The 26298-nt window shown below is 40.2% G+C and overlaps 2 protein-coding genes across 7 annotated transcripts in view; one reads left to right on the forward strand and one right to left on the reverse strand.

Annotated features, from left to right (window-relative positions):
- ATM (ATM serine/threonine kinase) overlaps positions 1 to 3602 on the forward strand; it is a 53365-nt gene extending 49763 nt beyond the window's left edge. For both annotated transcript variants that reach the window (XM_053385764.1, XM_053385765.1), the window contains 6 exons: positions 236 to 401; positions 1274 to 1360; positions 1449 to 1563; positions 1814 to 1877; positions 2894 to 3030; positions 3128 to 3602. In XM_053385764.1, the coding sequence (XP_053241739.1) occupies positions 236 to 401; positions 1274 to 1360; positions 1449 to 1563; positions 1814 to 1877; positions 2894 to 3030; positions 3128 to 3308 (750 nt within the window). In that variant the 3' untranslated portion in view covers positions 3309 to 3602. The remainder of the gene's footprint in view (positions 1 to 235; positions 402 to 1273; positions 1361 to 1448; positions 1564 to 1813; positions 1878 to 2893; positions 3031 to 3127) is intronic.
- A 1498-nt stretch (positions 3603 to 5100) lies between these two features.
- Positions 5101 to 22118, reverse strand: C4H11orf65 (chromosome 4 C11orf65 homolog). Of its 5 annotated transcripts, XM_053385774.1 has the most exons (12): positions 21749 to 22118; positions 20497 to 20562; positions 16140 to 16206; positions 15187 to 15307; positions 13086 to 13179; positions 12619 to 12704; positions 11785 to 11838; positions 10397 to 10597; positions 8098 to 8231; positions 6728 to 6898; positions 6468 to 6523; positions 5101 to 5482 (listed from the first exon to the last, which is right to left on the reverse strand). In XM_053385774.1, exons 3-12 carry the CDS (start codon positions 16175 to 16177, stop codon positions 5331 to 5333), a joined length of 1107 nt encoding a protein of 368 aa, XP_053241749.1. In that variant the 5' UTR covers positions 16178 to 16206; positions 20497 to 20562; positions 21749 to 22118; the 3' UTR covers positions 5101 to 5330. The 5 variants fall into 5 exon arrangements, with proteins under 5 accessions (XP_053241749.1, XP_053241748.1, XP_053241750.1 ...); XM_053385773.1 differs by lacking the exon at positions 20497 to 20562 and having other exon boundaries at positions 21749 to 22117; XM_053385775.1 differs by lacking the exons at positions 20497 to 20562; positions 21749 to 22118 and adding an exon at positions 21567 to 21674.
- Positions 22119 to 26298: the final 4180 nt, after the last annotated feature.

Raw genomic sequence — 26298 nt, forward strand, 5'->3', positions numbered from 1 at the left:
TTATAGGTTAGGCAGGGATTTGAGCCTTTATCTTCCCCACCCTTAAGCTAGCACACTGTCCACTTTGCTACACTTCACTTCAGTTTTGCCCAATTGTTGCACATCTATTGGTATTTTGAAGGGCAGGTGTTTCATAAATGTTATGTGTTGTGTTCTCACTGCAAGTATAGCTGTACATAAGCAACAAAAGTATTTTTCACACCCATCTTTAAATTGTTTATGGTTTACTTTGAAGGAGACCCAAAGGAAAAATCCTGAGGAGAAATATAACGTCTTTATGGATGTATGTCAGAATTTTCAACCTGTATTTCGTTATTTCTGCATGGAAAAATTTCTTGATCCAGCAGTATGGTTTGAGAAACGGCTGGCATATACTCGCAGTGTTGCTACTTCATCAATAGGTACTGTAAAAATATGGCTGGTTTTTGGCACACTTCAATAATAATTTTCTAACTATAAAGACAAATTGAAAATAGTGTTTTGTTTCAACAAGAGCTAAAGGTCTTAATCTATTTAATAACTAAAATGTAATGACTCTTGCTGTTTTGTCCTCCTCTTCCAAGGTGCTCCATGAGCTTTAGTTGATAGTACATAGATTTTGATCACAGGGGACAAGTTTTAATTGTTGGGGCTGATAGTTTTGGCGCAGTTAGAGGGCTGCTTTCTTTTCTATAGGTATTTTCATTCAGGTGTATAGCTGACTGGGAATGAAATGCCAATGTTACTCATTTGCTTTGTTGACTTAACTGTGAATCACCTCCCACTTGTTTTGGCATCTTCAAAATGCACCCATGTGTGAAAGTTTACTGAGATTTAATCCATTTAATAATTAAAAAGTAATCTATCATTAAAAATGGTATGGTTTATGCTGCCCAAAAGTGTACAGTAGCTGCTTTAAATATAAGATGGCAGCATGAGTGTACTGGCACTGTGACATAGCACTACATGGGATTAATTTATTTTGTGAATGGGAGAAAGAGAGGGAGCCGCACTCAGGTGTATTTTCTATCCTTAGGCATGTTCCCAAGCATTTCAATCCTCTTGAAAAACCATTGCTGAAGATTAGGGGACCTTCCAGAGTAGCACTTAATGCAACATGGTAGACTGTGGTTGGAAAAGGAGAATAGACCTTCTCAGAACCTTACAAGCAAGGAAAACCAGTTGGGCAGGGAATAAATAAATGCAGAGAGAAGCTGTGAGTTATATGTATAAAGGGGAAAAATGAAATGTAGGCAAGTGCTTCTGGGTTCATTTTGAGACTTCCTTCTTTCAGTTGGCTACATACTTGGTCTTGGAGACAGACATGTACAGAATATTCTGTTAGACGAGCAAACCGCAGAACTCGTGCACATTGATCTAGGTATGTATAAACACAAGGGATCGTATATTATTCTTTTGTGTATATATAACCCTTTTAAAAACGTTGCATTTCTCTTTTCCTCTGCCAGGTGTTGCTTTTGAGCAGGGCAAAATCCTTCCTACCCCAGAGATCATACCTTTCAGGCTAACAAGAGATATAGTGGATGGAATGGGCATCACTGGTGTAGAAGGAGTCTTCAGGAGGTATAGTATATAACTGCAGTTGCTTCTTAAGCATTTCACTGTTAAAGTTACAATAGAATTCCACCAGCTCAGCTTTTTGAACAAGCTTGTAGTGTAAACCAGTGAAAACCATGTTCGTTACATTTTTATTTTTGGTCTAATGAGACCCAGTAAGAAACACTGCCATTAGCTATAAAAAACAAAATGCTGTCGTAAATTGAAACTATTAGTGGAAAATAATTTAGAAAACTGTTCTGAAAATATCTTCTAGATGCTGTGAAAAAACTATGGTGGTTATGAGAAATTCCCAAGAAGCTTTGCTTACTATTGTAGAGGTAAGCCTTTTTTTGTGGCTGTTGATGAAAAGCTGAAAGGTATTGGTTGTATTTAAAAACTTTCATAAACTTCTTTGGCATTTAAACTGTGGCAGCTCCTAGTGCAAAAGTTTGCTTCAACATTCTAAACTGTTAGGCACACGAAAAGTTTATAAATATTTTAAGCACTTATAACTTGTCACAGGAGATTTACTGAAATATTGTAATGCAGCTCTGAACCTTTTCTGTTTCAAGGGAGCAGAATGTTTTAAGGAAGGAAAAGATGTTAGACTGACATATGAGCCCATTTGAACACACAACTGAAATTATTTAAATTTGAGGGCATGATCAAGCCCCAGCATGTGGCATGCATGCACACACATCTGCACATGAAGGATGGCTTGGGATCAAGACTCCCAGCATGTAGTACAACACAAATTACACTGGTTACCAGTTTGTTTTGAAGTGGTGCAGTTAACCTTTAAAACCCTAAGCAGCCTAGAACCTTATTTTCTCAGGGAATGTCCATGCATATATGAACCAACCAGAATCCTGAGATCAGCATTAAGGGCCCTGAATTCTGTCCCACCCTTAGTAAATATTTTAACACAGTTGTAGGATGTTTTCTACCCAGTTTCCATTAGCAACCTAGCCACTGCTGTCTTGAACAGTTGGTATTCACACTGTGTGAAGACAGTCTTACAAATGACACACTATGGTAGTTCAACCTAGAGGTTACCATTTACCAGGTGGCCACAAACAGCTTAGAGGAAACTCTACAAGGAGTTTCTGTATTTCAAAAAGCAGATTCATTGTAGCTGTATTTGCTGTTGACAGAACATTTATAACTGCCCAATTGCTAAAATAATGGAAATGTTTTATTACCAAGATGGGACCAAATCATAAAATTTAATTCACATGCTGAACAACATTGCCAGTCTAAAGATTCTCCTACAAACATGGAATCTTTATTTGCCTGCCTTTTTAGGGCATTGAGCTAGCTTCATTTAGATGCATATTTTTGCCTTGTTTTACAGGTGCTTCTGTATGACCCACTTTTTGACTGGACCATGAATCCCTTGAAAGCTTTGTATTTGCAGCAAAGGCCAGAGGATGAGACAGACATCAACTCAAGTCTCAATGGTGCTGAGCGGGGATGTAACAAAAAATCAAAGTAAGAAATCACTACCGGGGATGGGGGTTGTGACTAACATGAACATCTGCGAGGCTCTGCAATTTATATTTTCTTACATTTTTTTTATTCTCAACAGTGATAACCAGACGTTTAATAAAGTGGCAGAGCGTGTTCTGATGCGACTTCAGGAGAAGCTTAAAGGTGTGGAAGAGGGGACAGTGCTTAGTGTAGGAGGTCAGGTGAACCTTCTCATACAGCAAGCCATGGACCCAAAGAATCTCAGCCGCCTCTTTCCAGGGTGGAAAGCCTGGGTGTGAAAATGCGGGGTTGGTCTTAATGAGTAGAAAATGTTGCTGCAACGCAAGAGAACTTTGTTCCTGCTGTATTTAAAATCATCAGAACTGACAGTGGAATGCGCACAGTGGTCCTTGTTTTGCTGCTATGCAATGTACTTCACCAAGAGGGCGCCACAACACTGGCAGGAGGCTACAAGTTTCTGCCAACCACGATCACTATCCATGCTAGATAACTAACATTTAGAAGTCCCTGATCTATGGCATATGGAAGGTGCACAAAGTTTTCCATTGCTTTAAACCTGAAGACAAGAAACTGAAGTGATACATCAGACTTAAAGCTGACAAGTACATTGCCCGAAACAAGGCTCCATATCAAAACTGGGAAGAAAAATACGTAGAAGAATTAAAAATCATATGCACAGTGTAAACTCACAATAGATTACTGTTACTGATGGCTGCAATTATTTGCCTTAAGAAAATAGATCTATTAACTATTCGTTGTAATAATCTGGGTACCCTTTTGGTTTTTGTAAATGCTGATAACTGAATTTTCAGTTTTCAAAAATATATTATTTTTGTTACTCTTAGCTAACAAAATCTTACCATGTGAAAAATGATATTTTTTTAAAACCTGTTTTCTATCATGGAAATAGTGGCTTTATCCAATATTTTGTGTTTAAACAACATGCATTCAATTTCTAATGGTTGTGTTACTGTTTTAAAAATGTAAATTGCTCTTTTATCCCCACCACTGATTATGTAATCCTTGGGAGGGAAAAGGGGCACTATAAATGAATATAAACTTACTAAGTAAGTTTAAGATATATGAAAACATGTATTACCTTTCAGTAATAGTTTCTGGCATGTGTTTGCCATGTTCATGCCATGGAAGGAAACAATTTGTATATGTACTTGGTATTGGATTCTGTGCTATTGGAGTATTGATTCTCTACAAAATGGGTAATAACATCCACCGGATCCTGACAAAAATCCTGTAGAGCTCAAAAGCTAGTGACAAAACTCTTGTATGTGAAATAAAACTATGCTGTTACAGACAAGTATTGTCTCCAAAACCTTTTTTTACATTTGTCCTGTAAGAGAATAAATATAGTAGTATAGAAAAACCCAGAGGTTTAGAACAGTACTCCCAGAGCAGAGGGAGATTGTGACTACTTTACTCCTTTAGTCCTACTGCTGTGAGCTGAGCAACAGTGTCATCCATATGGGGCTGGTCTCCTCCAGACAAACCACGAACTGCTAACCAAGAACAAATGCTTGGTAGGGTAGCAGAACTGAAAAGAGTGTGTCTGAGGCCACAGAGATCCCCAGGACTTTGGGGGGGGGGCAGGACTGGTTACTTCCCACCCATGTTATCTCAGTGCCAGTGGTTGGACAGTTTCTCGTCATCAGTTAATGGCCCAAGAAGCAATGGCAACCGTTGATGCAGGAGTTGGGATTTCCTTTGGCAAGGTGGCAGTGGCAAGTGAGGCAAGTTTCCAACAATGCAGCAACGGCAGCCATAGGTGGCATTGTTGGTGGGTACATCTGGGGCCTGAGCCACGCCCAGTGGGGACATGGGCAGTGATGTTGCTGGGGGGGCGGGTTGAGATGACAATGCGGGGGACCAAGCAGACCTGACACAGATCTGGGTTAGGTCCCCTGGATTGCAGGGAGTGGGGGGGGGGCGCGTCTGCTATGCTCGGCTCTAAAACGACTGACTACCTGTTCATACATCTCACAATTTTGAGGGTCCTTAGAATGTCTGGGCAACACCAGACACTTTCAGCTAGTAATACAAGTTTAAAACAGTATCTGCATTTCCAGAAGCAACTCCTTTATTCAATGTGCTTCACCACAATACTGGAATAAGGTTTGACTTAAAATACTTTTGGATTTTGTGTTAATGTGCCAGGACAAATAAGGCTGCGAAATACACAAGTACACAGAGATAGCTACTTATCTTTCAACATCCAGGTTGTTTGTTGCTTATCTGTCTTCTGAAGCTTTGTTTTGCTGCTGCTGTAGCTGCTGCTTGTAGAGTTGTCAGGTGAGTTTTGCCACTGAACTGTACGAAGTGTTTACCTTGCGCTGACTCTTTTTATCCGAATGCATTTGTGACTCTACTAGTTGCTTGATGGTGTTTGGTATCTCATTCGATTCCAAAGAGATGATTGGTTTGTCAGTAAACTGGAAACCTAAAGATTAGAATTGAAATTTAAGAAATGCATTTTAAATGACTATTTCAAATGGAACGTTGTGTTCAGAAGTTTATTTGTAGATGATCTTAAACAGCAGTTACAGTAGTAAGAGCTATTAGTTGGGATGCACTCCATTCAAATTTCAACTCTGCTATGAAATTCTGAGTAGTCTTATAGAATTACTTGAGGTTTTACATGCTGTTAAGATTCCTTGCCTGCTGCCAAGCTCTACACTTTTTCTGCATTTATACAGAATTGCAGAACAGTCACTCTGTGTCAGTAGTAATATGTTGACAATAATGTCAGTTATTACATTTTGAATAATATAACCAAACCAAACAGCAAACATAACTAGAAAAAACATGCCTTTTGAACTAGTTAACACCCTTAATTGGTACAATGCCACAGAATTCCCTCAAATTCCATACTTCACTTCTTAACTGGGAGAGAACTGTTTTCTCTTTACCATATGACAACAGTGAGGTTACTGAAGATGCAATAAATCTAAGCAAAAATTCTCTAGGCAATGTTCTTTACACACATTCTTCAATACCTCTGAAATTTAGGCATTAACATGTTTCATGAAATGCAGAGAATGAATTTTAGAGCCAGCTGTGAAATGCAGATGCATGCAGCAACTTCTACTGTGCAAACACTTAATGAAGTGAAGATTCTTGAAGAAAAATGCAAAACAGATCCAAATAATGCATTATACAGTCCGTGTGGCTATCACTTAGCTCTCAACCCAAACAATTAGGTTGGTAAGGTGATAACTAGATCTGTTCACACGATTCATGCTACTTCTATCCACAGCCATTCACTTTAGAGAAAGACTCTGCTTTGGTTGTAAATTAACAGGAATCATGTTACCAGCGTGCAGGTAGCTGCAACACAGCTATTCTGCCAGCACTGTGTGTCAATTGGGTCTCCCATGCTGGAAAATTACATGGAGATTTGCCAGAAAGAGGCAGAGGTCCTTTACCTTGGATGCAGCTGGAAATCCTGCTTGTTCCAATTTCTTTCCATTCCTTAACATACCTAGGGGACAACAAAGTCCATTCAGTAAAATGGAACAGAGGTTAGCAGAAACACTCTCCCCCCCCCCAATGGCTTAATGCTTTGAAATATAGGTAATATGACACTATGCTGCCATTAACACATTACCTGGATATTTAAAAATAAGAGCAGCCCTTTTGACAATAAATAATTAAGACTTGGAAGAAGAATAAAAAGTCAAATTACTCTTCGTAGTTGAGTGCATTTGTCCATTTCAGCAATTCATCCACTTCCCATTCCATTACGTTATCTATCCCCTCATCCTTCAGAGTGTTGATTAGCCCTTCTGCTGCTCTTTGAATTAATACTGTTGCATTTGTGTCCTCAGTTTTAGTTTGCAGGCTTTCGCCAAAGTACCTAGGAAACAGGAGCAGACGTTTCATTTTACAAAGGGGTAGCAAAAATAACTGTGTCCTGTGGTACCTTAAAGGCTAATGCATTAACTATGGCATCAAATCTTCATATACATGAAAAGCAATCCTAAACTGGCTATCATACATGAAAGGGAGAGGGGGTTAGATGGAGATTTAATGCAAAAAGAGCAGACAGTGACAACTGCCTAAAAGCAAAATAATAATTAACAGTGAACCACCAACAAGGCAGTGTTCATGACAATGTAAACACCCTAGGAGATTGCTAGTTTTCTGCTACTTTCTGAACACTGAAAGTTCATGTTAATACCTCGAAAGTAACAAGTTTAAACTTCTCAGGACACCTCTATATCGGATCCTAAGACGGCCATCCTTGAAGAAAGGAACTTTAAAAGGAAGTTCCAGGATGAAACTGCTGAATTAAAATTTATCAGGCAATTCAATTCTTTCACCTGTTGCTTGAATGGAAAGCGCAGATTTTCTCACACTACATGTGACACCAAGGCCGGGGGATTGTGTTATCACCAGGACTGTCTTGTCAACTGATCACCTTTTGATAAACCAGTGTCTCTTCTTTTTGCATGTAGTTTCCCTCTGAGCTCATTTCCCTTACAGTACGGACAGCTGGCAGGAGAGCAAGACATGCTTGTACCTGCCCATTGGCAGTGGGAGGCTGAAGCAGTTTCCATTGAATGGAAAGCCCTTCTCCCTCCCCATCTTTGCTTTTCAAACCTCCAAAAAGCAGAGGTTCCAAGAGCCAAACAGGACTATGTTGTAAAACCTCTGTGTTGTAAAATCCCCTTGCTGTTCTTTAAATCACTGGTTTTCAGAAGTTTAATCGGCAGCACAATTGTGACTTCAAAGAGCATCACCTGCTGTTTGGTTTTCCATTTCAGGCATTTTCCAACACAGTAAACACAGGTGTTTTATTAAGATCCCAGAAGGCCACCATACTTGGCTGGCAGGATGCTTTGGGCTTGGTGGGGCTGAAATGAGCCAGCAAAAGCGATGGAACTTTTTAACCTATGATTTATAGCAAACTGTGTCTAGTTGGCCAATGAATATAGTGCCTGAAGAAGGAGGCCTTTATCATGACAACTGTATGAATGGTAATAAAATTATTCAGAAGATAATATTAAAACAGTTCACTGTTATGTACAGCACTTCAAACCTGCAGCAGCTCACATTTTTTTCAGCCACTCTATTTTTCTTCTTTTTCTTTTTCTTTCTACAGCTTGTTTCTTCTGCACCTTGCAGTAGTGGAATTCCTTTATTCGGATGTTGTCTTTAGCAGTAAAGGGGTCCATGCCCTTCCAAAACTGAAACACATTTTTTCACAAACTGTTACAAATGCGTAATAATTTTCTGACCCTTGTCATTGCTAACCTCCTTCCTTCTCCATTTATGCCATTGTCTCTACAATGGTACCTCGGGTTAAGTACTTAATTCGTTCCAGAGGTCCGTTCTTAACCTGAAACTGTTCTTAACCTAAAGCACCACTTTAGCATATGGGGCCTCCCACTGCCACCGCGCCGCCGCCACACAATTTTTGTTCTCATCCTGAAGCAAAGTTCTTAACCCAAGGTAATATTTCTGGTTTAGCGGAGTCTGTAACCTGAAGCGTATGTAACCCAAGGTACCACTGTATATGAAATTCCTGGTCACACACAGCCCTGCAGAGGATACTGCTGTTCCTGTACAGCCACCGAAATGTAACTTCCTTGCCTCTCCCCCTCGTTTTGTAGTGAAGCAAAATAAAAATAAAATCAATGAGCTTCAGTTCTTCTTGCCCATGCTCCGCTTAACTGACAGTTGCTTGCAAGGGCAGAGGAATATCAGAGAATGGTTGTGTTTGTTGTAATACAGAGGATGTAGGATGCTACCACAGAGTTTAGCCTTGCTGTCATCTTAGGTGTTCTGGTAGTCTCTTAACTCCAGAAAGATCCATGCTGCCTGGTAAAACATGGGAACCTAGGCCTCAGACATGCAGGGCAAAAAATAGTTGGCATTTGCTGACATCGATTCATACTGACATCCTCCTCAGGTATGCATACCAGCACAAGACCTCCAATACATGGAAATGTATTTTTTTCTTCCCCTCCTGCTCTTGCCTACAACTTAATTAAGCCATCCCAGGCACTTCCTAATTTGGTGCTCTTACGAGTTCCCAGGAAGGAAGCAGCTTACTAATAATAGCAGCCTCGCTACTGACTTTCAAGCATCTCTTTGAAGATCTTTTTATGCTGACATGTCTATGCAGCTGTTTCTTGGTTAGCCAGTCATTTTAATGATGGTTTTTCCCTAATTGTTTCTATGGTGTTTTATGTTTCATTATACTTTTATATACGGTTGTACATCGCTTTGATGTTTTGTATGGGTTGGCAGTATGTAAATATATTTATAAATAAAAGCACTGCTGCCGCCACTGCCACTAGAATCTGTTAGCGCACCAGAGGTATACGTGTGGTACCCTATTTGTACTCCACATTCTGTTGAACTCGCTACTGGCTGCAGAAAACTCAAATCCGAATGGTATACTCACTTGTACTTCCTTGTGATACTCTAGGACACTCTCCTAGAGCTTTCTCCCTTTATTCTCATTAAAATTGTATATATACCCACCGGTCTCAGGTGGGTTCACAACATAAAAGTTTCAATACAAAAGCACAAAATATGTAATAAAAATAATTAAAACAATAAGCAATTCTAATGTATACAAACTAATAAAAAATACACTCCCCAACGAAAGCCCCAAAACAACCCCTAGCCCACAAATACAAAAATCCAAATTGACATTTTAAAACAATTTAAATAAAATGAATAAAAACAACACCAACCCAAGTTAAAACCCCATCCCCAGTTAGAACAGTAATTTTAGCTAATTGGACTTTTCAGAACACGAGAATAGCCCATCTGTCCAGCATCCTGATTTCATAGGGGACAACAACGGAAGCCTATGGGAAGCCCACAATCAGAACCTGAATGTTGCAGCCTGATTAGTGATGATGATGATGATGATGATGATGATAATAATAATAATAATAATAATAGTTGTTGTTGTTGTTGTTGTTATTTATACCCCACCCTTGTGGCTGGGTTTCCCCAGACAATCTGGGCAGCTCCCAACAAAATCTTAAAAATACAATAAAACATCAAACATTAAAAACTTCCCTAAACAGGGCTGCCTTCAGGTGTCTTCTAAAAGTCAAATAGTTGTTTTTCCTTGACATCTGATGGGAGGGTGTTCCACAAGGCGGGCGCCGTTACCAACAAGGCCCTCTACCTGGTTCCTGTAACCTCACTTCTCGCAGTGAGGGAACCAGAAGGACCTCGGATCTGGACCTCAGTGTCCGGTCTGAACGATGGGGGTGGAGAGGTTCCTTCATGTATATTAGCACCACCAGGCACCTTGTCATGTCACATAAATTAGCTTTGCTGGTATTTGAGAATGACGCAGCAGATGAAAATGCTTTTATTTTATTACCCTGTTGGAAAGGAGTCTCCAGCCATTATTCTCTATGCGTTGGTACCAATCCCTGTGATCGTCAAAGCTTGCTTCCTGGAAACTTCGTCGTTGCCTTGACTTGGCTGCTAGCTTTGCGTAGTCTTTGGGGCTGTTTGCACATAGATCCACAACAGGTCTGTGGGTAAATATCTTGTAATATACGCATGGAGGAAACTTCACCTGCAGAGATATATTCAATTTTAAAATAAGAAACTTGATTATTGACTACTGCACTTTAAAAAAAAGTGTTATTGTTATTTTTTAAATTCTCTGTTGGTTGTCGTAAATGGCCCTTAATTTTAGTTCCTCTCAGAACTGGAAGCAGACTGGATTCTGCATTTCCCTAAAACTTACATTTAGGGCCTATGAAGGAACTCATTATCATTTGTATTTGACAGACTGGAGAACAGAAAGCAATTTTTACAGATATTTAATGCAAATGAGCAGAAATAACATGTAGGACTTGTCTTCCCAGGTCGACCATTTAATTGCTAGGCTAAAATCCTTCTCCCTGATGTATTAGCTTTCCATGTAGATGAAGATTACTTTTCTAGGGAGAGTATTAGAGTCTGAAAATCTCAATTTTATTAATTTACATTTAACAGACTTCAAAATATGCAATATAAAGTATATAAGATATTTAGGGACACGGGTGGCGCTGTGGGTTAGACCACAGAGCCTAGGACTTGCCGATCAGAAGGTCGGCAGTTCGAATCCCCGTGACGGGGTGAGCTCCCGTTGCTCGGTCCCTGCTCCTGCCAACCTAGCAGTTTGAAAGCACGTCAAAGTGCAAGTAGATAAATAGGTACCGCTCCGGCGGGAAGGTAAACGGCGTTTCTGTGCGCTGCTCTGGCTCGCCAGAAGTGGCTTAGTCATGCTGGCCACATGACCCAGAAGCTGTATGCCGGCTCCCTTGGCCACTAAAGCGAGATGAGCGCAACAACCCCAGAGTCGGTCATGGCTGGACCTAATGGTCAGGGGTCCCTTTAGGTATCATTTGCACTTTTGACATTCATCTAAACCAAGGGTGAGGAATGCCTTTCAGCCTGGGGGGCCCCATTCCATTCACAGCAATCTTCCTAGGGCCACATGCCAGCTGTGGGCAGAGCAATGAACCACAATCTTATTTTTGTGCAGGAGACTAATTGCCACACATACTCCCATACTCTTCTCCATCCAGACAAGCAAGGGGCATTAGCAGAGTTCAAGAATACATTCCAGGCAGGTGAAAACACTGGAGGTGTCATGCAAAACAAGCCTGGGGAGAAATGGGGTGACCCAGGGAGATTGCCAGGCAGAGAGGTCTGGAAGACTGCATTTGGTTCCTGGGCCTGAGATGCCCCACCCCTAATCTAAGTTATACTTACCCCACCTAGTCTGAATCTTATATGAATCCCTGCTGCAGCATCTATAAATCCTGCCTGTAACCAAAGGAAAATCATTATGGCATCTTGTTTGTTATAAGACCCTTGGAGAATAGATATGTCTAAGCTTTTTGGGTTGTAGACTATTGTTTAGCTCCCTATTTCTCTTAAATTATTATTATTATTATTATTATTATTATTATTATTATTATTATTATTCAATTTCCAATATAAGATTTAAACATACATTTTTAATATTGTCACAAATACATAATTTTTGACTTCAGCTCATCCGCGAATCTTCCGTTTTCTAATCTTCTGTCCGCAATTCTAAATTTAACATTGCCTTTTATTTTGAATAAACCTATTCCCTTGTTCCCTTTTTTACAGTGTTTCTAATATTATTTCTTCACAAAGCTTCCTGTAAACCCACAAACGTTATTTGCGTATCACATATGCTTTTCATATGTCCACAAATTTACTCCAGTCCTTGGTAAACTTGTGATCTCGTCGGTTTCGGACCCTTCCTGTTAGTTTATTTCTCTTAAATCTTGATTACTGCTTTGCTTTGTTGTTGCTGCTGTTCTAGCCAGTTAACAATAATTATTTGTAAACCTAGTTTATAGCGCATTAAGGAGCTGCAATCCTATACCTAATTACCTGCAGAAATTTGGCTGGAACAATGGAACATGACTTCTTCATGGAGATTTCAAAACTATGGCTAGCAAGATGAGGCAGGAAAAAAGGAGGACAGGCAGGTAGGCAAACAGGTTTTAAAATATTGATTTGCAAAACTCACTTTCAGCACACTAAGGCTGCAATTCTGTACCTACATACCTGAAGGTAAGCTCCACTGAACATACAAAGATTCAGAGAATCATAGAATTGTTGAGCTGGAAGAGAAGGGCATCCAGTCCAACCCCCTGCAGTGCAGGGATACATATAGGATACATATAGCAATACATATAGGATTGTGATGTCAAAGCACATTATATGTGTCTACTGGAGTTAAAACTGGGTGTTTCATAGTAACAGACACAGTTAATTATTGGTATTATAATTTACTGTCAACAGGTCTACAGTATGTAGCTCTCTAAAACGTCTCTTGAGTAGTCAGCCATTTTAATAATTGCTATGTATTGCTTTTAAGTATTTTTATGTTGTTGTACACCCCCCCAAAGTTTTGCAAGAGTTGGTAGTGTATAAATACTATTGTGCATGAATAATAGATAAATAAATAATAGTTGATAGACAGTAGTGAAACAGTGAAGTTAAAACAATGATCCTCTTCAATCTAACCCTTACCTCTTTAGGATCAATGAACCTCATCAGATGATAAGGTTCTCCGCATATTCTAAAGGTAATTAGGTCTTTATAGTAGTCAAACACACCGATATCCTGGCCACAAGAGATAAATAACAGTTGTTATTGTGGGAAGCCACCCAGAATAACTGTGGCAACCCAATCAGGTGGGCGGGATACAATAAATTCTTTATTATTATTATTATTATTATTATTATTATTATTATTATTATTACCACCACCATTACAGTTTGTGAATGATTTAAAAAAAAGTTCAAAGGCCAATACATCCTGACAAGAAATTGTGGACTCTTCTTCTTCCCTTGCTTTAAAAGAATCAAGTACCTTTCTCTGTTCCAAACAGCTTAAGGAAGGGCTGGGACTCCTTAGCAGAGCACGCACTCTGCATGCAGACAGTCTCAAATTCAATTGCTGGCATCTCCGGGTAAGACTGAGAAAGATCACTGTCTGAATGCCCCTGGGGAGCTGCTGTGTGGACTTAACATTGAGATAGATGGTCTGACTCAATATAAGGCAGTCTCCTAGGTTGCAGATGATGGGGGGGGGGGAATCCACCTGCACCCCTGGAGAACTGCTGCCAGCCAGAGCAGACAAGACTGGTGTACATGGTCTCAAGTTTCACACTGGACAACTGGTTCAAGAAGACCTTGTTTAATGCTTTTTCTGAAAAGCTCATGCATGAACTTCAGGTTACAAGAGGCAATGGCAACCCAGGGTACTTTACCATTGACCAGTGCCTCTTTGTGACATATATTTATAGGCAGTCACACAGACAGACACTCTCATCCAAGTACTGTATATGACTTTTATTTGGAGGAACTTGTAATCATGTCTGGTTTTCCCTTCTCAACGCTTCATCTTGCCCCAATTCTTGTGGCTTGTGCCTTTCCTTTTGTGGTTTCTCCCCACCTTATGCTTTGCTCTGTAAACCTATCACTAGAGGGTTTTTCTCCTGAGTTGCAGTGATACGCAATACAGGCAGCTCCCAAATTATGTGGGGGTGACATTCCAAGGTACTGTGCATTTAAGTGAAATTGTGTATGTTTGAAACACCATTGAAAAAGTCTGCAAACACCCCATTCTGCCCTGCCCTATCCCAGCCAGTTTTGTAACATTTTTGTACGATTTGGGGGTCACTACAGAGGAATGGGAGCTTCCTTTCTGGAACTAAGATCTGCTGGGGTTCTTATTTGATGTCTCTGGGATCATGATAGGAGAGGAAGGACTAAGACTCTGCTCCCTCCCCACAGCTCTAATTCTCCTCAAAAGCCCATCGGGTGCTATTTCTATTTCAAAAATGACATGTTAATTGCTTTCATATAGTAGGCTATAAAATAAGGCAGGCATGGGAAACCTTTGGCCCTCCAGATGTCACTGAACTTCAAACTTCCATCAGAGCCAGCCCACCCAAGAGGCAGCGTGAAGCATCTGCTTCAGGTGGTGGAAGCGCAAGAGGCGGTGCCCCTGCTCATGGGGTAGAGAAGACGAGCAGCCGCACCTAGCAAAACACTGCTGCTCAGCAGTGGGAAGCTCTTGCTATTGCCGAGAAGTGGTGGAGGCGCAGCAGTGAGGTGGGGCAGGGAGCAGCACATTCCCATTTCGCCTCAGGTGGCAAAATGGGATGGGTTGCCTCAGACTCCCATCACTCCTGGAGACTGGCCATGCTTCCAGCGGCTGAAAGGAGTTCTAGTTCAGCAGCATCTGGAGGGCCAAAGGTTCCCCACACCTGGTACAGTATATGGTAATAATTTGACCCTCAGATTCAGGAATACCAGGCTGACAAGCTAAAGTGCAGTCCATGTGCTACATCACCAATAAGGTTATTATTTCATTTTAATTAATTTATTTTTTATATCCTGCCTTTTCCTCAGACTGGGACTTACAGATAAAAATACAAAAACACAGATAAACATTTACCATTGTTCCTTGAAGTTACAACATTGATTATAGTTATAAGCTATGGTCTAGAAAACAGAAAACAGAAAATTAAAACTAAAACCAAAAAACCTAACTCATACTAGAGAAACCCCAGAAGCAGATTATTCTGAGGAAATGTATAGAGAAGTAGCGCTTCCAACTCACCAGCCATCTTTTCCAGGCTCTCTGAATAACTGTTGCTGCTCTACTTTCTTTTTCATGTTCCTCGCTGAGGTACAATTCTATGACAGCATCCGTTCTGGATGCTGAATGTCTTGAATGTTTCCTTCAAATAATACATTTTAAGATATATCATTCAAACAATTAGCAATTCATTAGTTTTGCATTTTTTTTTAACTTCCCTCATTAAAAAAAATACACAAGATAATTATACAAGATAAGACCAGAACTATTGATCAGGGTCAAAAATGTCAGTGATGATAACTGGACTTACTATTTTACATTTCATAATTTAGGTGAGATATTGACAAACAAAACTATCACACAAGACATATATAGTTTCTGCAGAAAACAGAAAAAAATAAAAGCAAAAGTAGAATGCCCCCTGCAAGGAAGGAAACCAGGAGGTAATAAATGCTGGTGGCTTTGATAAAGAAAAGCATTTTTTTACAATGGTTTCAATAATAGATAGTAACATAATCTAAACTCTTTGAACTTACAAGTTTATTCTTTTACGAGCCACAATGATAACAACGTACACTCAACTTAAAAATGGCTTGCTTCCACTATATCATGCAGAAATGATGCACTGGAAGTTAAAGGCTTTCATACATTCTCTGGGTATTTACTCAGGAGTAATTTCTGGTAAATTCAATGGGGCTTACATGCTTACCGAGGAGTAAGACCCACAGAATACAACAGAGCTTACCTCTGAGTAAAAATGCATAGAATCAGGCTGTTTGTTATCTTTTAGGTACAGGCAACTTCCCACCTGCGCTCCAGACACACAAGTCCAGCCCATCCCATTACACCCCTGCCCCTTTCCACCCTCTTCTGGGTCTGAAAATGACATGTGCGTTGGTGGTTGCATGCCAATTGAAAGTGCGCAAAATGGCTGCTACTTGTATATACTTGTATCTTTCAGTTTACAGACTTACCCACGCTTTTGTTGGCTTCTGGAGGGTTTAATTTCCATTGCAGAAAAATGCTTGGACCTGGATTATCCTATACAAAGAACCAATGGACCAGAACAAGAGTTTATCACTCATTTTCCTGACTTTATGAAAACTTATTATGAGCACTAAATGAAGAACGGCATCAGGAAAATAGTGATTGCCTTCTATACAGTACCAGTTTTCATTCACACACATATAAGTACATTGTTGGAGCAGCAAAATGGAATTTTTCAAAAAGATGTACAGAAATGGTATTGCACAAACCCCTTTCTCAATCTAATAGGATCCTTGGTGTTTCTTCACAGATTTAAGAGCAGGGCTGTAGTTTTAATGGGAGACATGAATGGAGTGGTCTCTACAAATATGGACAAAGCACAAAGACAGGTGGTCTCCAAGGATGGGAGACTACCTAAGACCTTTTTTGAAATGACTGACAATATGAACCTGATTGACATTTGGAGAACAAGGAACCCTCTTGAGAGAGAGGGAACTTTCTTTTCTGAGGCAAAAATGACTTGGACTAGAACTGACCAAATATGGGTAACTAGTGGGATGGCATCAAAGATTAAGAAAGTGGAAATCTGCCCAAAGACTTGCTCCGACCATAATGCTGTAAAGATGGAAATGAACTCAACAACAGCTGGATCCTTTAGATGGAGGATGAATGATTCCCTGTTTAGAGATGCAGAGGTGTATAAAAAGGCCCAGAAGGTATTAAAGGATTACTTTGAGATAAATCTGAGAACAGAAGTGGAAAAAAGAGTAATTTGGGACGCAAGTAAAGCCGTTATGCGAGGATTTTTAATACAACAGAATTCCATAAAAAGGAAGAGACATAATGAGAAGAAGGATAAGATTTTGGAAAAGATAAAAGAAGGAGAAAAAAAATTGAGATCTAAACCAAAGTCACATGAAATCTTGAGAGAAATTAAGTTTTACCAGAGACAATATATGGAATTGATGAACCAAGAGATAGAATGGAAAATAAAACAAATGAGACAAAGGACATTTGAATCGGCAGATAAATGTGGGAAACTTCTGGCATGGCAATTGAAGAAGAGACAAAAACAGAATACGGTTACAAATCTAGAAGTGGAAGGAAAGAACATTTATAAACCAAATGAGATTAGAAACTGTTTTCAGAGTTATTTCAGGAGACTTTATGCACAAGGGCCGGTGAATGAAAAAGAAATAGAAGAATTTCTTAAAAAATATGGATTACAAAAAATTTCGGAACAAAGTAAAGTGATTTTGAACCAGAAGATAACTGATCAAGAAATTGAGGGAGCCATTCAAAGTATGCAATTGGGAAAATCTCCAGGACCTGATGGACTAACCTCCAGATATTACAAAGCTTTGAAAGAATGGCTTATACAACTGTTGAAGGAGGTTTGTAATGAAATCTTAGAGGGGAAGAAGGCACCTGAATCGTGGAAAGAGGCTTATATCACACTTATACCAAAGTCAGAGACTGAGAAGAACCAGGTTAAGAACTACCGCCCTATATCATTACTTAATGTGGACTACAAAATTTTTGCAGACATTTTAGCAAAAAGATTGAAAAGAGTTTTGGTGGGGGAGATTCATAAAGACCAAGCGGGCTTTCTTCCAGGAAGACATTTGTCAGACAATGTGAGAAATATAATAGACATTATGGAGTTACTGGAAGTTAATATTAATACTAAGGCAGTATTAATATTTGTGGATGCGGAGAAAGCCTTTGACAATATTTCTTGGAGTTTTATGAAAAAGAATCTCCAAGGGATGGGGGTAGGCCAAGGTTTTGAGAATGGTATAAGTGCGATTTATTCTGAACAAAAAGCAAAATTGATTGTAAATAATGTGGTTACAGAAGAATTTGCTATTGAAAAAGGGACACGACAGGGATGCCCAATATCCCCATTGCTTTTTATATCTGTCCTGGAGGTTTTATTAAACATGATCAGAGGGGACCAGCTGGTTAAAGGGATTCAGGTCGGAGCTAAACAGTATAAATTGAGAGCGTTTGCAGATGATTTAGTTTTAACTTTACAAGAGCCAGACACTAGTACGAGAAGAGTTTTAGAGTTAATACAAGTATTTGGTCAAGTAGCAGGTTTTATGTTGAACAAACAGAAAACGAAAGTATTGGATAAAAATTTAACAGTTGCAGAAAGAGAGAAATTCCAGAGTGATACTGGTTTAACGGTAGCAAAGAAGGTGAAATACCTGGGGATAAATTTGACATCCAAGAATGTGAACCTATTTAAAGATAACTATGAGAAATGTTGGGCAGAAGTGAAGAAAGATTTAGAAATATGGTCAAATTTGAGACTTTCCTTGTTAGGCCGAATTGCTGTTATTAAGATGAATGTTTTGCCGAGAATGTTATTTCTGTTTCAAACATTGCAGATTGTGGATAAAATGGATTGTTTCAAGAGGTGGCAAAAAGATATATCTAGATTTGTCTGGCAGGGCAAAAAGCCCAGAATAAAATTTAAGATACTAACTGATGCAAAAGAAAGAGGGGGGTTTGCCCTGCCGGACTTAAAATTGTATTATGAATCAGCGGCTTTTTGTTGGCTGAAAAACTGGCTGCTTCTTGAAAACACAGATATTTTGGATTTGGAAGGGTTCAATAACAGATTTGGCTGGCATGCATATATATGGTATGACAAGGTTAAAACCCACCAAGGTTTCAAAAACCATATTGTTAGGAAAGCTCTATACAATGTTTGGATTCGGTACAAAGATTTGTTGGAAAATAAAACCCCCAGGTGGTTGTCACCAATGGAAGCTAAGGAAGTGAAAAAATTAAATATGGAATCCAAATGGCCGAAATATTGGGAAATTACAGAGCATGAGGAGGGAAAAGTGAAATTGCAGAGTTATGAGAAATTGAAGTCTAAAGTAAGAGACTGGCTTCATTACTACCAGATAAATGAAGTTTTTAAACAGGACAGGAAAATTGGCTTTCAGGTGGAGAGGTCGAAATTAGAAACAGAGCTTTTGGAACCCAGTACTAAGAATCTGTCAAGAATGTATAACTTGCTGTTGAAATGGAATACACAGGATGAGACGGTTAAATCAGCCATGATTAAATGGGCACAAGACATTGGACATGACATTATGTTTGCTGACTGGGAACAGTTATGGACTACCGGTATAAAGTTCACGGCATGTAATGCCTTAAGAGAGAACATTATGAAAATGATTTATAGGTGGTACATGACCCCAGTCAAGCTAGCAAAAATTTATCATACGCCCAATAACAAATGTTGGAAATGTAAGGAAACTGAAGGTACTTTCTACCACCTTTGGTGGACGTGCCCAAGGATCAAGGTCTTCTGGGAAATGATTTATAATGAAATGAAAAAGGTGCTTAAATGCACTTTTGTGAAGAAACCAGAGGCCTTTCTCCTGGGCATGGTAGGCCAATTGGTGTCAAGGAAAGACAGGACGTTTTTTATGTATGTGACAACAGCAGCAAGAGTACTTTTAGCAAAGTATTGGAAGACACAAGAGCTACCCACATTGGAAGAATGGCAGACAAAGGTGATAGACTACATGGGACTGGCTGAGATGACCGGCAGAATCGGCGACCAAGGGAAAGAGACGGTAGAAGAAGATTTGAAGAAATTTAAAGTTTATCTTAAGAACTGTTGTAAAATTAATGAGTGTTAAAATGTCTTGGGTAATGCAAAATAGAATTGCAGTGACAAACAATTGGATATGAGAAAAAGGATTTAAAGAAAGTGCTACAAGTAATTGAAATTAGGGGTTGCTGGAAAGATTTAAAACAGGGATGCAGAAAAAGGAGGTATGGGGAAGTCGCTGAAAGAAGGTTTAAGGAAAAAAAAGGTTAAGAAATTATACGTGTTTATATGTTTGTTTGTTTATGTATTGTTTTGTATTGTCTTTTAATATGTGTTGAAAAATCAATAAAAATTTATATATATATATAAAAAAAGGGCTGGCCCAAAACACTTTGGCACCTGAGGTGAACCACAAAATGGTGCCAGGGCAGAAGGGCAAGTGAAGATCTACACCAGGAACAAGGGTGAAATAAGGATCTACATCGGGAACTAGGGTAGGGTGGGGGAATCAAATAAACCTTACTCGATGGTTGAAGTGGGTATCAAAAGCAGTTGTGGTGGGGAGAAAGGGGCCCATTTTGAACCAGACAGGTGCAGCACCCAGGAGAAAACAGAGGGTAGCCCTCACCATTTCCTGCCTAGGGCTGGGAGGAAATCAGCCGTGCCTCAAGGAGTGCACCAGCGGCAGCGTCCATTGCATTCCTTGGAGGACGGATCTGCTGCCCCAATACTGTACATCCTGCCACCTGAGGCAGTCACCTCACCTTGGTCACAGGTGGGCCGGCCTTGAATAAGAACGCTTCAGACAATGTAGTTTACAAACTGCTGCCCTAATTTACAAAGTAAACAAAATTGGATTTGAATAAAAAATAACAAGCCAATTTGTTATTTGTTATTGTTATTTGTCATTTGTTATTGTTATACAATTTGTTTAAATGAAGATAAAAGTGGCTTCATCGACACGTCTTCTAGATTGCATTGTAAATACTTAATAACAGTTGCATTTATACTGGATTGCAGCAACGTACTGTATCTGTGGAGCTGCCTTTGCAGGTGGTTTGGAAACTTCAACTGGTTTTAAAAGGAATCTGACAGATTATTACCAGGGCCAATAGATCAGGTCATACTAGTTCAATATTAAGCCGTCTCCATTTGCAACCAGTGTACTTCTGACCTCTATTCAAAGTTCTCTCTTTTGGGGCACAAGGGTTGGAATAGCATTGGTACATGATACCTCCCCAAATGTATCTGCTCAAACATTAAGTTTAGCTTCAGAGCACCTGCTCTGTATTTTTCTCTGACACTAGGTAGGAAAACACAAACGGGGGGGGGGGGTCTTTTCAGTGGTGGTGCCAAGACTTTTTAAACATTTTATGAGAGGCGCCTGCGTGGCTCCCTCTTTAAGGACTTTTAGGCAGCTGGCAAAGACTATAGGTTTCTTCAAAACTTCAAAGGGACTTTCCCAGGGAAGAGTAAATCAGGATTTAAAAGCGAGTCATGGGTGCTTCCAGACTGCTGCTATTTAAGGTGGGATTCTGGTTGTGTAATTGTCGAGTTTGTTTGGCAGTTTTGCGTGCGCACACACACACACACAAATACCCTGCACTTCCCCAAAAGAACTGTTTTTTTTTTGCCGTGAGGAAAGTGATGGAAATTTAAACTGGAAAGCAGGGTGGGTGTGGTGCATATAACACTTGCTGATATGCCAAGTAATCTAACTTCCCCACAAACAGGGAATGCGCCTTCAACAGCAAACAAATAAGGGCGAATGCCAAATAAACCTCCCGTCTGGAAGAGCCCTTCGTCCCCAAGAAAAAGGCCAAAGAAGCCCCACCTGAAAGTTAGGAAGCGTCACCACACAAACAGAACCTCTGTGTGCGCGCACGTGTGAATGCTCCAAGAAATGCATGCACAGGTTCTACCATATTCCCTTCCGCGTTTCTGCGCCCCCCGAGTGCAGTGGTGGCGGCTTCCCCCTCTTCGGAGCCTCCCTTCCCCTCGCCGGTCCCTTTTTACCCTCGCGCCCAGAACGAAGCGGCCTTCGTCTCTCCGCGTCCCGCCCGCGGGGTGTTTTCCTGTTGCCATAGGAACCTCCGGAGGCTTCTCGGCCTAGTCCCTTCCCCGGCCTGAGGCGAGCCAGGGAGGGGCGTGAAGAGGAGCCCCGGGTGGAAGAGGGGAAGGCAGGCGGAGCAGCGCAGCTTCGGCCCGGTCTAGCTTCATTGCCGTTGGGAAGGTCCATCCGTCTTCGAAAACGGGCGCGATAAATACATAAAAAGAAATTAGCAACCTTGTTTCTGCCAATGTTAACAAGAGCTGTTTTATTATCAGAAATTAGTAGCAGGTGAAGTTGTTGTCGTTTTTTTTGCAATCACCTGTGAATGGCAACAGAGCAAAGGCACTAAAAGAGGCAACTTATTATTATTAGCACTTTTCCCGGGGAGTCATTCTTTTTTTAACTGATCCTTTAAGGACTTGGGAGGGCGTTGCTTTTGTTTTTGTTTTATTTTGGTTGTGTATTTCATGTTTTTATATTGCAATTTTATCTTGCGAACTGCCCCCCCGCCCGCCAAGACCTGTGGGTATAGGGCAGTATATACATTTAATAAATAATAACAGTAATAAATAATAACCCATGAAATTATATTGTGAAGAGTTATCCTCAGCCCTCAGGAAAATGTGGAATATAAAGCCACGCCATAAATAACACACCTCTGAAACCACAAGATCTAGCATGTCTATCCCAGGTCAATTATAATTACTCCTAGCTAGTTCCAATAGGGAAGAATTAAGGGGCATTAATTCTTAGTTAATTAAGTTCAGAGGTTCCCAAATTGGTCAACAGGCTACCAGCAGCCCAGAGCTTCATTCAGCTGGTTTGCAACATGCCTGTGGATTTGGAGACAACATATCCATCACATTAAATATTTATATTGATTTTTTTAAAATGTTACTTTTGTTTCTTATACTTTATTTTATTGTATTCATTTATGTTTTGAATTCTGTGGAATTCAATTTGTTGTAAGAAGTGAAAGACACAATAAAAATACAGTTCAGAAACAGTGTCTAGCACAGTGCATTACAATTGCTATAACAGGTAGAAAATGTCATTAAGTGAGCCAACAAGTTTTCATGTGGGGGGTGTATGTGTGTGCATGGGGAGGGGGGGAGTTTGGGAACGACTGTCCTGGTTAAAGGACTTCTCCTTATAACCAGAGCTGTGAATACACAGTGTTGCATCCTAATTAAGTTAACCAATACTGCACATTATAAAACCCTCACCATCTCCACTGTAGTCTGAATAAACTGTGCAAAATTTGCCATTTAATATGCTTCTGCTGCTTATATTTATGTTTTTCATTAATTTACATATAGCTTCCATCTCACTAGCCATCCCCACCTCTCCAATTTCCAAGACATCTTCACAGCCATAAGAACGAGTAATATCTTCACTTATAAGAGGTTTTCTGGATACTTAATTCTGTGGTTGAATTCCAGTAAATTGTCTGAAATAAATATTCAAGCAGAAGTTCAAGCACTCCCAGTCTAGGGTATGTTCTTACTTGGATAGAACAAATCATTCAAGGAAACTGAAGTGTTTTGTTGCCGAGTCACTCGGAAACCCGCTTCCATGAAAAGTAGCGGAAGTGTTCACACTGACCTTAGCTTATTTCATATGAAAGCATGAATCATATACACAAATAACATTAAGATAAATGTTGATCTTGTCATTCAATCTCTTCCCTTTCCTTGTGTGTGACTATTTGGGCCCTTCCATAGATTCCTTTTATTGTTAATTCATGAGTACTTGCGATCATGATGCCATTGGGGCAGACTTGCATGATCCAGCTTTCAATACGGTTTTACGCCTGCAAAAGGTTTTGTTGTGGCTGTACTCTGTAATAACAGATTGCAAATAACCTTGATGCAATAACAGTGCATTGGTGGTGGGTTTGTTCTGTTTTATTAGTTGCAAACAGCCTCTCTGTCATTGTGGATTCTGGAGAAGAGATTTGCTGACTCTTGCAGACACCATAAAAGGCACTGGCAGCTACACCAGTGCCTACAGGCGCCCCCTAGCTTAACTACATAGATCACAGAGCACAAAAATGGGGCTGTCAAGGAACTAGACATCAACAATACATGTCTGGCGTGTTCTGTTTGGCTTGGTGAGTCACAAGCTGTGCAGGCCTGGTCAAGATGAGGCTTGTAGGCAGGTCTCCTGCTTTCTGCCCTGTGCTTTATATTGCGGTAGTGCCCTTTTACGAAACACAAGGAACAAAACTGCAGCGTAGGTTGAAAAACCCTCTTCCACATGATTTATTCCAGAGAATCCAAATTTTTCAAGTAGAAGAATGAGAAACCAGAAACATAAACTCAAGTAACCAGAAAAAGCTGAAGTTTTAGATGAAGATCTTGATTTGCTATATAGATCTGAAGGACCTTTGAATCAGTCATAAATGGACTGAATGCTATAAACAAGTAAGGAATGTAAACTATTGTGGTTAGTAATAACACCACAAACAAAAGCAGTTGTTTTTAATGAGTCCATGTTGCTTTAAAACAACCAACAACCAACCCTGATTTACAGATCTATTGCTGATGTTGTAGATTTGGCCAATGCTGTACTGTATTAGGTCAGCAACAAAAAAACATGGTGAATGTGAATAGGATTGCATTGTAAAACGTGTTACATTTTCTCATTGGAATCAATGGGACATGCAGCTCAATCCTTTGCAAGTAGTTTAGTGAGGCTTACATCCAGGCTTATGTGCAGTTTTAAACAGCTGCAGCACTTGTGTGGAATTCAACCCCGCTGAACTCTGTGGGACTTGCTTCTGAGTAGATGTGTAGAGGATTGTACAGAACATAATATTGGGCTGGACTGCAGCTATGATTCATTTTCTCCTCAAACCTCCATCCACAGGATTATTTGCTGAGTATGATTTCAGCACCTTTTAAATAAAGCAGCTCCCCTAATTTAATTTTTGGCTTTGGGCATCTGGAATCCAGATGAAAGTGTCACCAAAACAGCACTTTACCAGAGTCACCCACTGCTTACAAAAAGGAGTTCGTTTATAAATCTGGGCATGGTGTATATCGGAGATGATGAACCTGAAGATGGTGCTCTTCAGAAGTTTTGGAGAACAACTCCCAATATCGCTGACCATTGGCCATGTATTCTGGGCCTGATGGGAGCTGAGAGTCCAAAAACATCTGGAGGGCCACAGGTTCACCCCATCCCTGGTGTAAAATCAAAATATATCCATATGTAGCCAATACCATCAAGGACTAGGATTAATCTCACACCAGTTCATTGGCTCCATGTGTAACAAACGGGGCTTTGTGGTGGATTGATAAATATGAATTAAGGTTTGCTCTAGAAAAAGCTGGGGTAGGTCTGTGCTTGCCTGATTCTCACTATACATAATTTCTGTGCACCTAGAAGAGATACTACCCAACATTTGCCTTCCATTAAGTTTCTTCTTTTTTAGGTTCAGCAGATATTTTGATTAAATGATACCCGAAGCAAAGCCTTTCTGGTGGTAGGGAATTATGAACAGTTAACTTCATAGGTGATGTGGTTCAATTCCACGACAGAGCTCCGTTGGCAGATTTATGCAAGCTTTCCTTTCCTGTTAATGGGGGTGAAGTCTTGTTACACAGCAACTTCAAAAAATACTCCAGTGCTTTTACACAGTGACCTAATTTAAAGATCCGGGAGGCAACTTTTTGGTAGGTGCCTATTCTGAAATACAAGATGCGACTTGTATTAATGATAACAACACTAACTCCATTGACAGATTCATACATGTACAACACTTGCTCAACAACATTAAGAGTTCACCTGTCTGCAAAGCCGTTTATGGCGCACCTACTTTTCATTTGTCTAAATGGCCTGGAAAACAGGCCACAGGTTAGAATGGTAAGAAATTCAGGGGAGGTAAGTGTCCCCTCTGTATACTTCCTACAAATAATAATAATGATGATTTATTATTTATTTATTTGCCGCCCCTCTGACTGGGTTTCCCCAGCCACTCTGGGCAGCTTCCAACAGGATATTAAAAACACAATAAAACATCAACCATTAAAAACATCCCTGTACAGGGCTGCCTTCAGATGTCTTCTAAAAGACAGATACATGTTTATTTCCTTGACATTTGACAGGAAGGCATTCCACATGGCGGGCACGACTACCGAGAAGGCCCACTGCCTGGGTCCTTGTAACCTTACTTCTCACAGTGAGGGAACCACCAGAAGGCCCTTGGAGCGGGACCTCAGTGTCTGGGGCTGAACAATGGGGGTGGAGACGCTCCTTCAGAACAAGTTGCCTTACATCATTAGATCAATTATTTATGCTCAGCACTGACTGTATCAGGGATGAGGAACCCGTGGTCTTCCAGTTGTTGAACTCCCAACTCCCATGTGAGCCTTCATGCAGCATGACTGATTATCAGATATAATGGGAGTTGGTCCCCAACAACATCAGAAGGGGAACAGGCTATCTATCCCTGGACTATGCTAAAAATCAGCTAACAGCTGTCCCAAGTCTAGGTTAAAGTCTTGCT

Source organism: Podarcis raffonei, chromosome 4, assembly GCF_027172205.1.
Source record: "Podarcis raffonei isolate rPodRaf1 chromosome 4, rPodRaf1.pri, whole genome shotgun sequence".
Classification (NCBI taxonomy): Eukaryota; Metazoa; Chordata; class Lepidosauria; order Squamata; family Lacertidae; genus Podarcis; species Podarcis raffonei.

Bases quoted from the DNA above. Each gene is read 5' to 3' on its own strand.
- C4H11orf65 (XM_053385774.1), bottom strand. From the start codon at position 16,177: ATGGAAATTAAACCCTCCAGAAGCCAACAAAAGCGTGG. The intron at 13,180-15,186 runs GTGAGTTGGAAG...TCTTGTGGCCAG, and splicing joins GAGCCTGGAAAAGATGGCTG to GATATCGGTGTGTTTGACTA. The intron at 8,232-10,396 runs GTAATAAAATAA...AATGTGTTTCAG, and splicing joins GGAGACTCCTTTCCAACAGG to TTTTGGAAGGGCATGGACCC.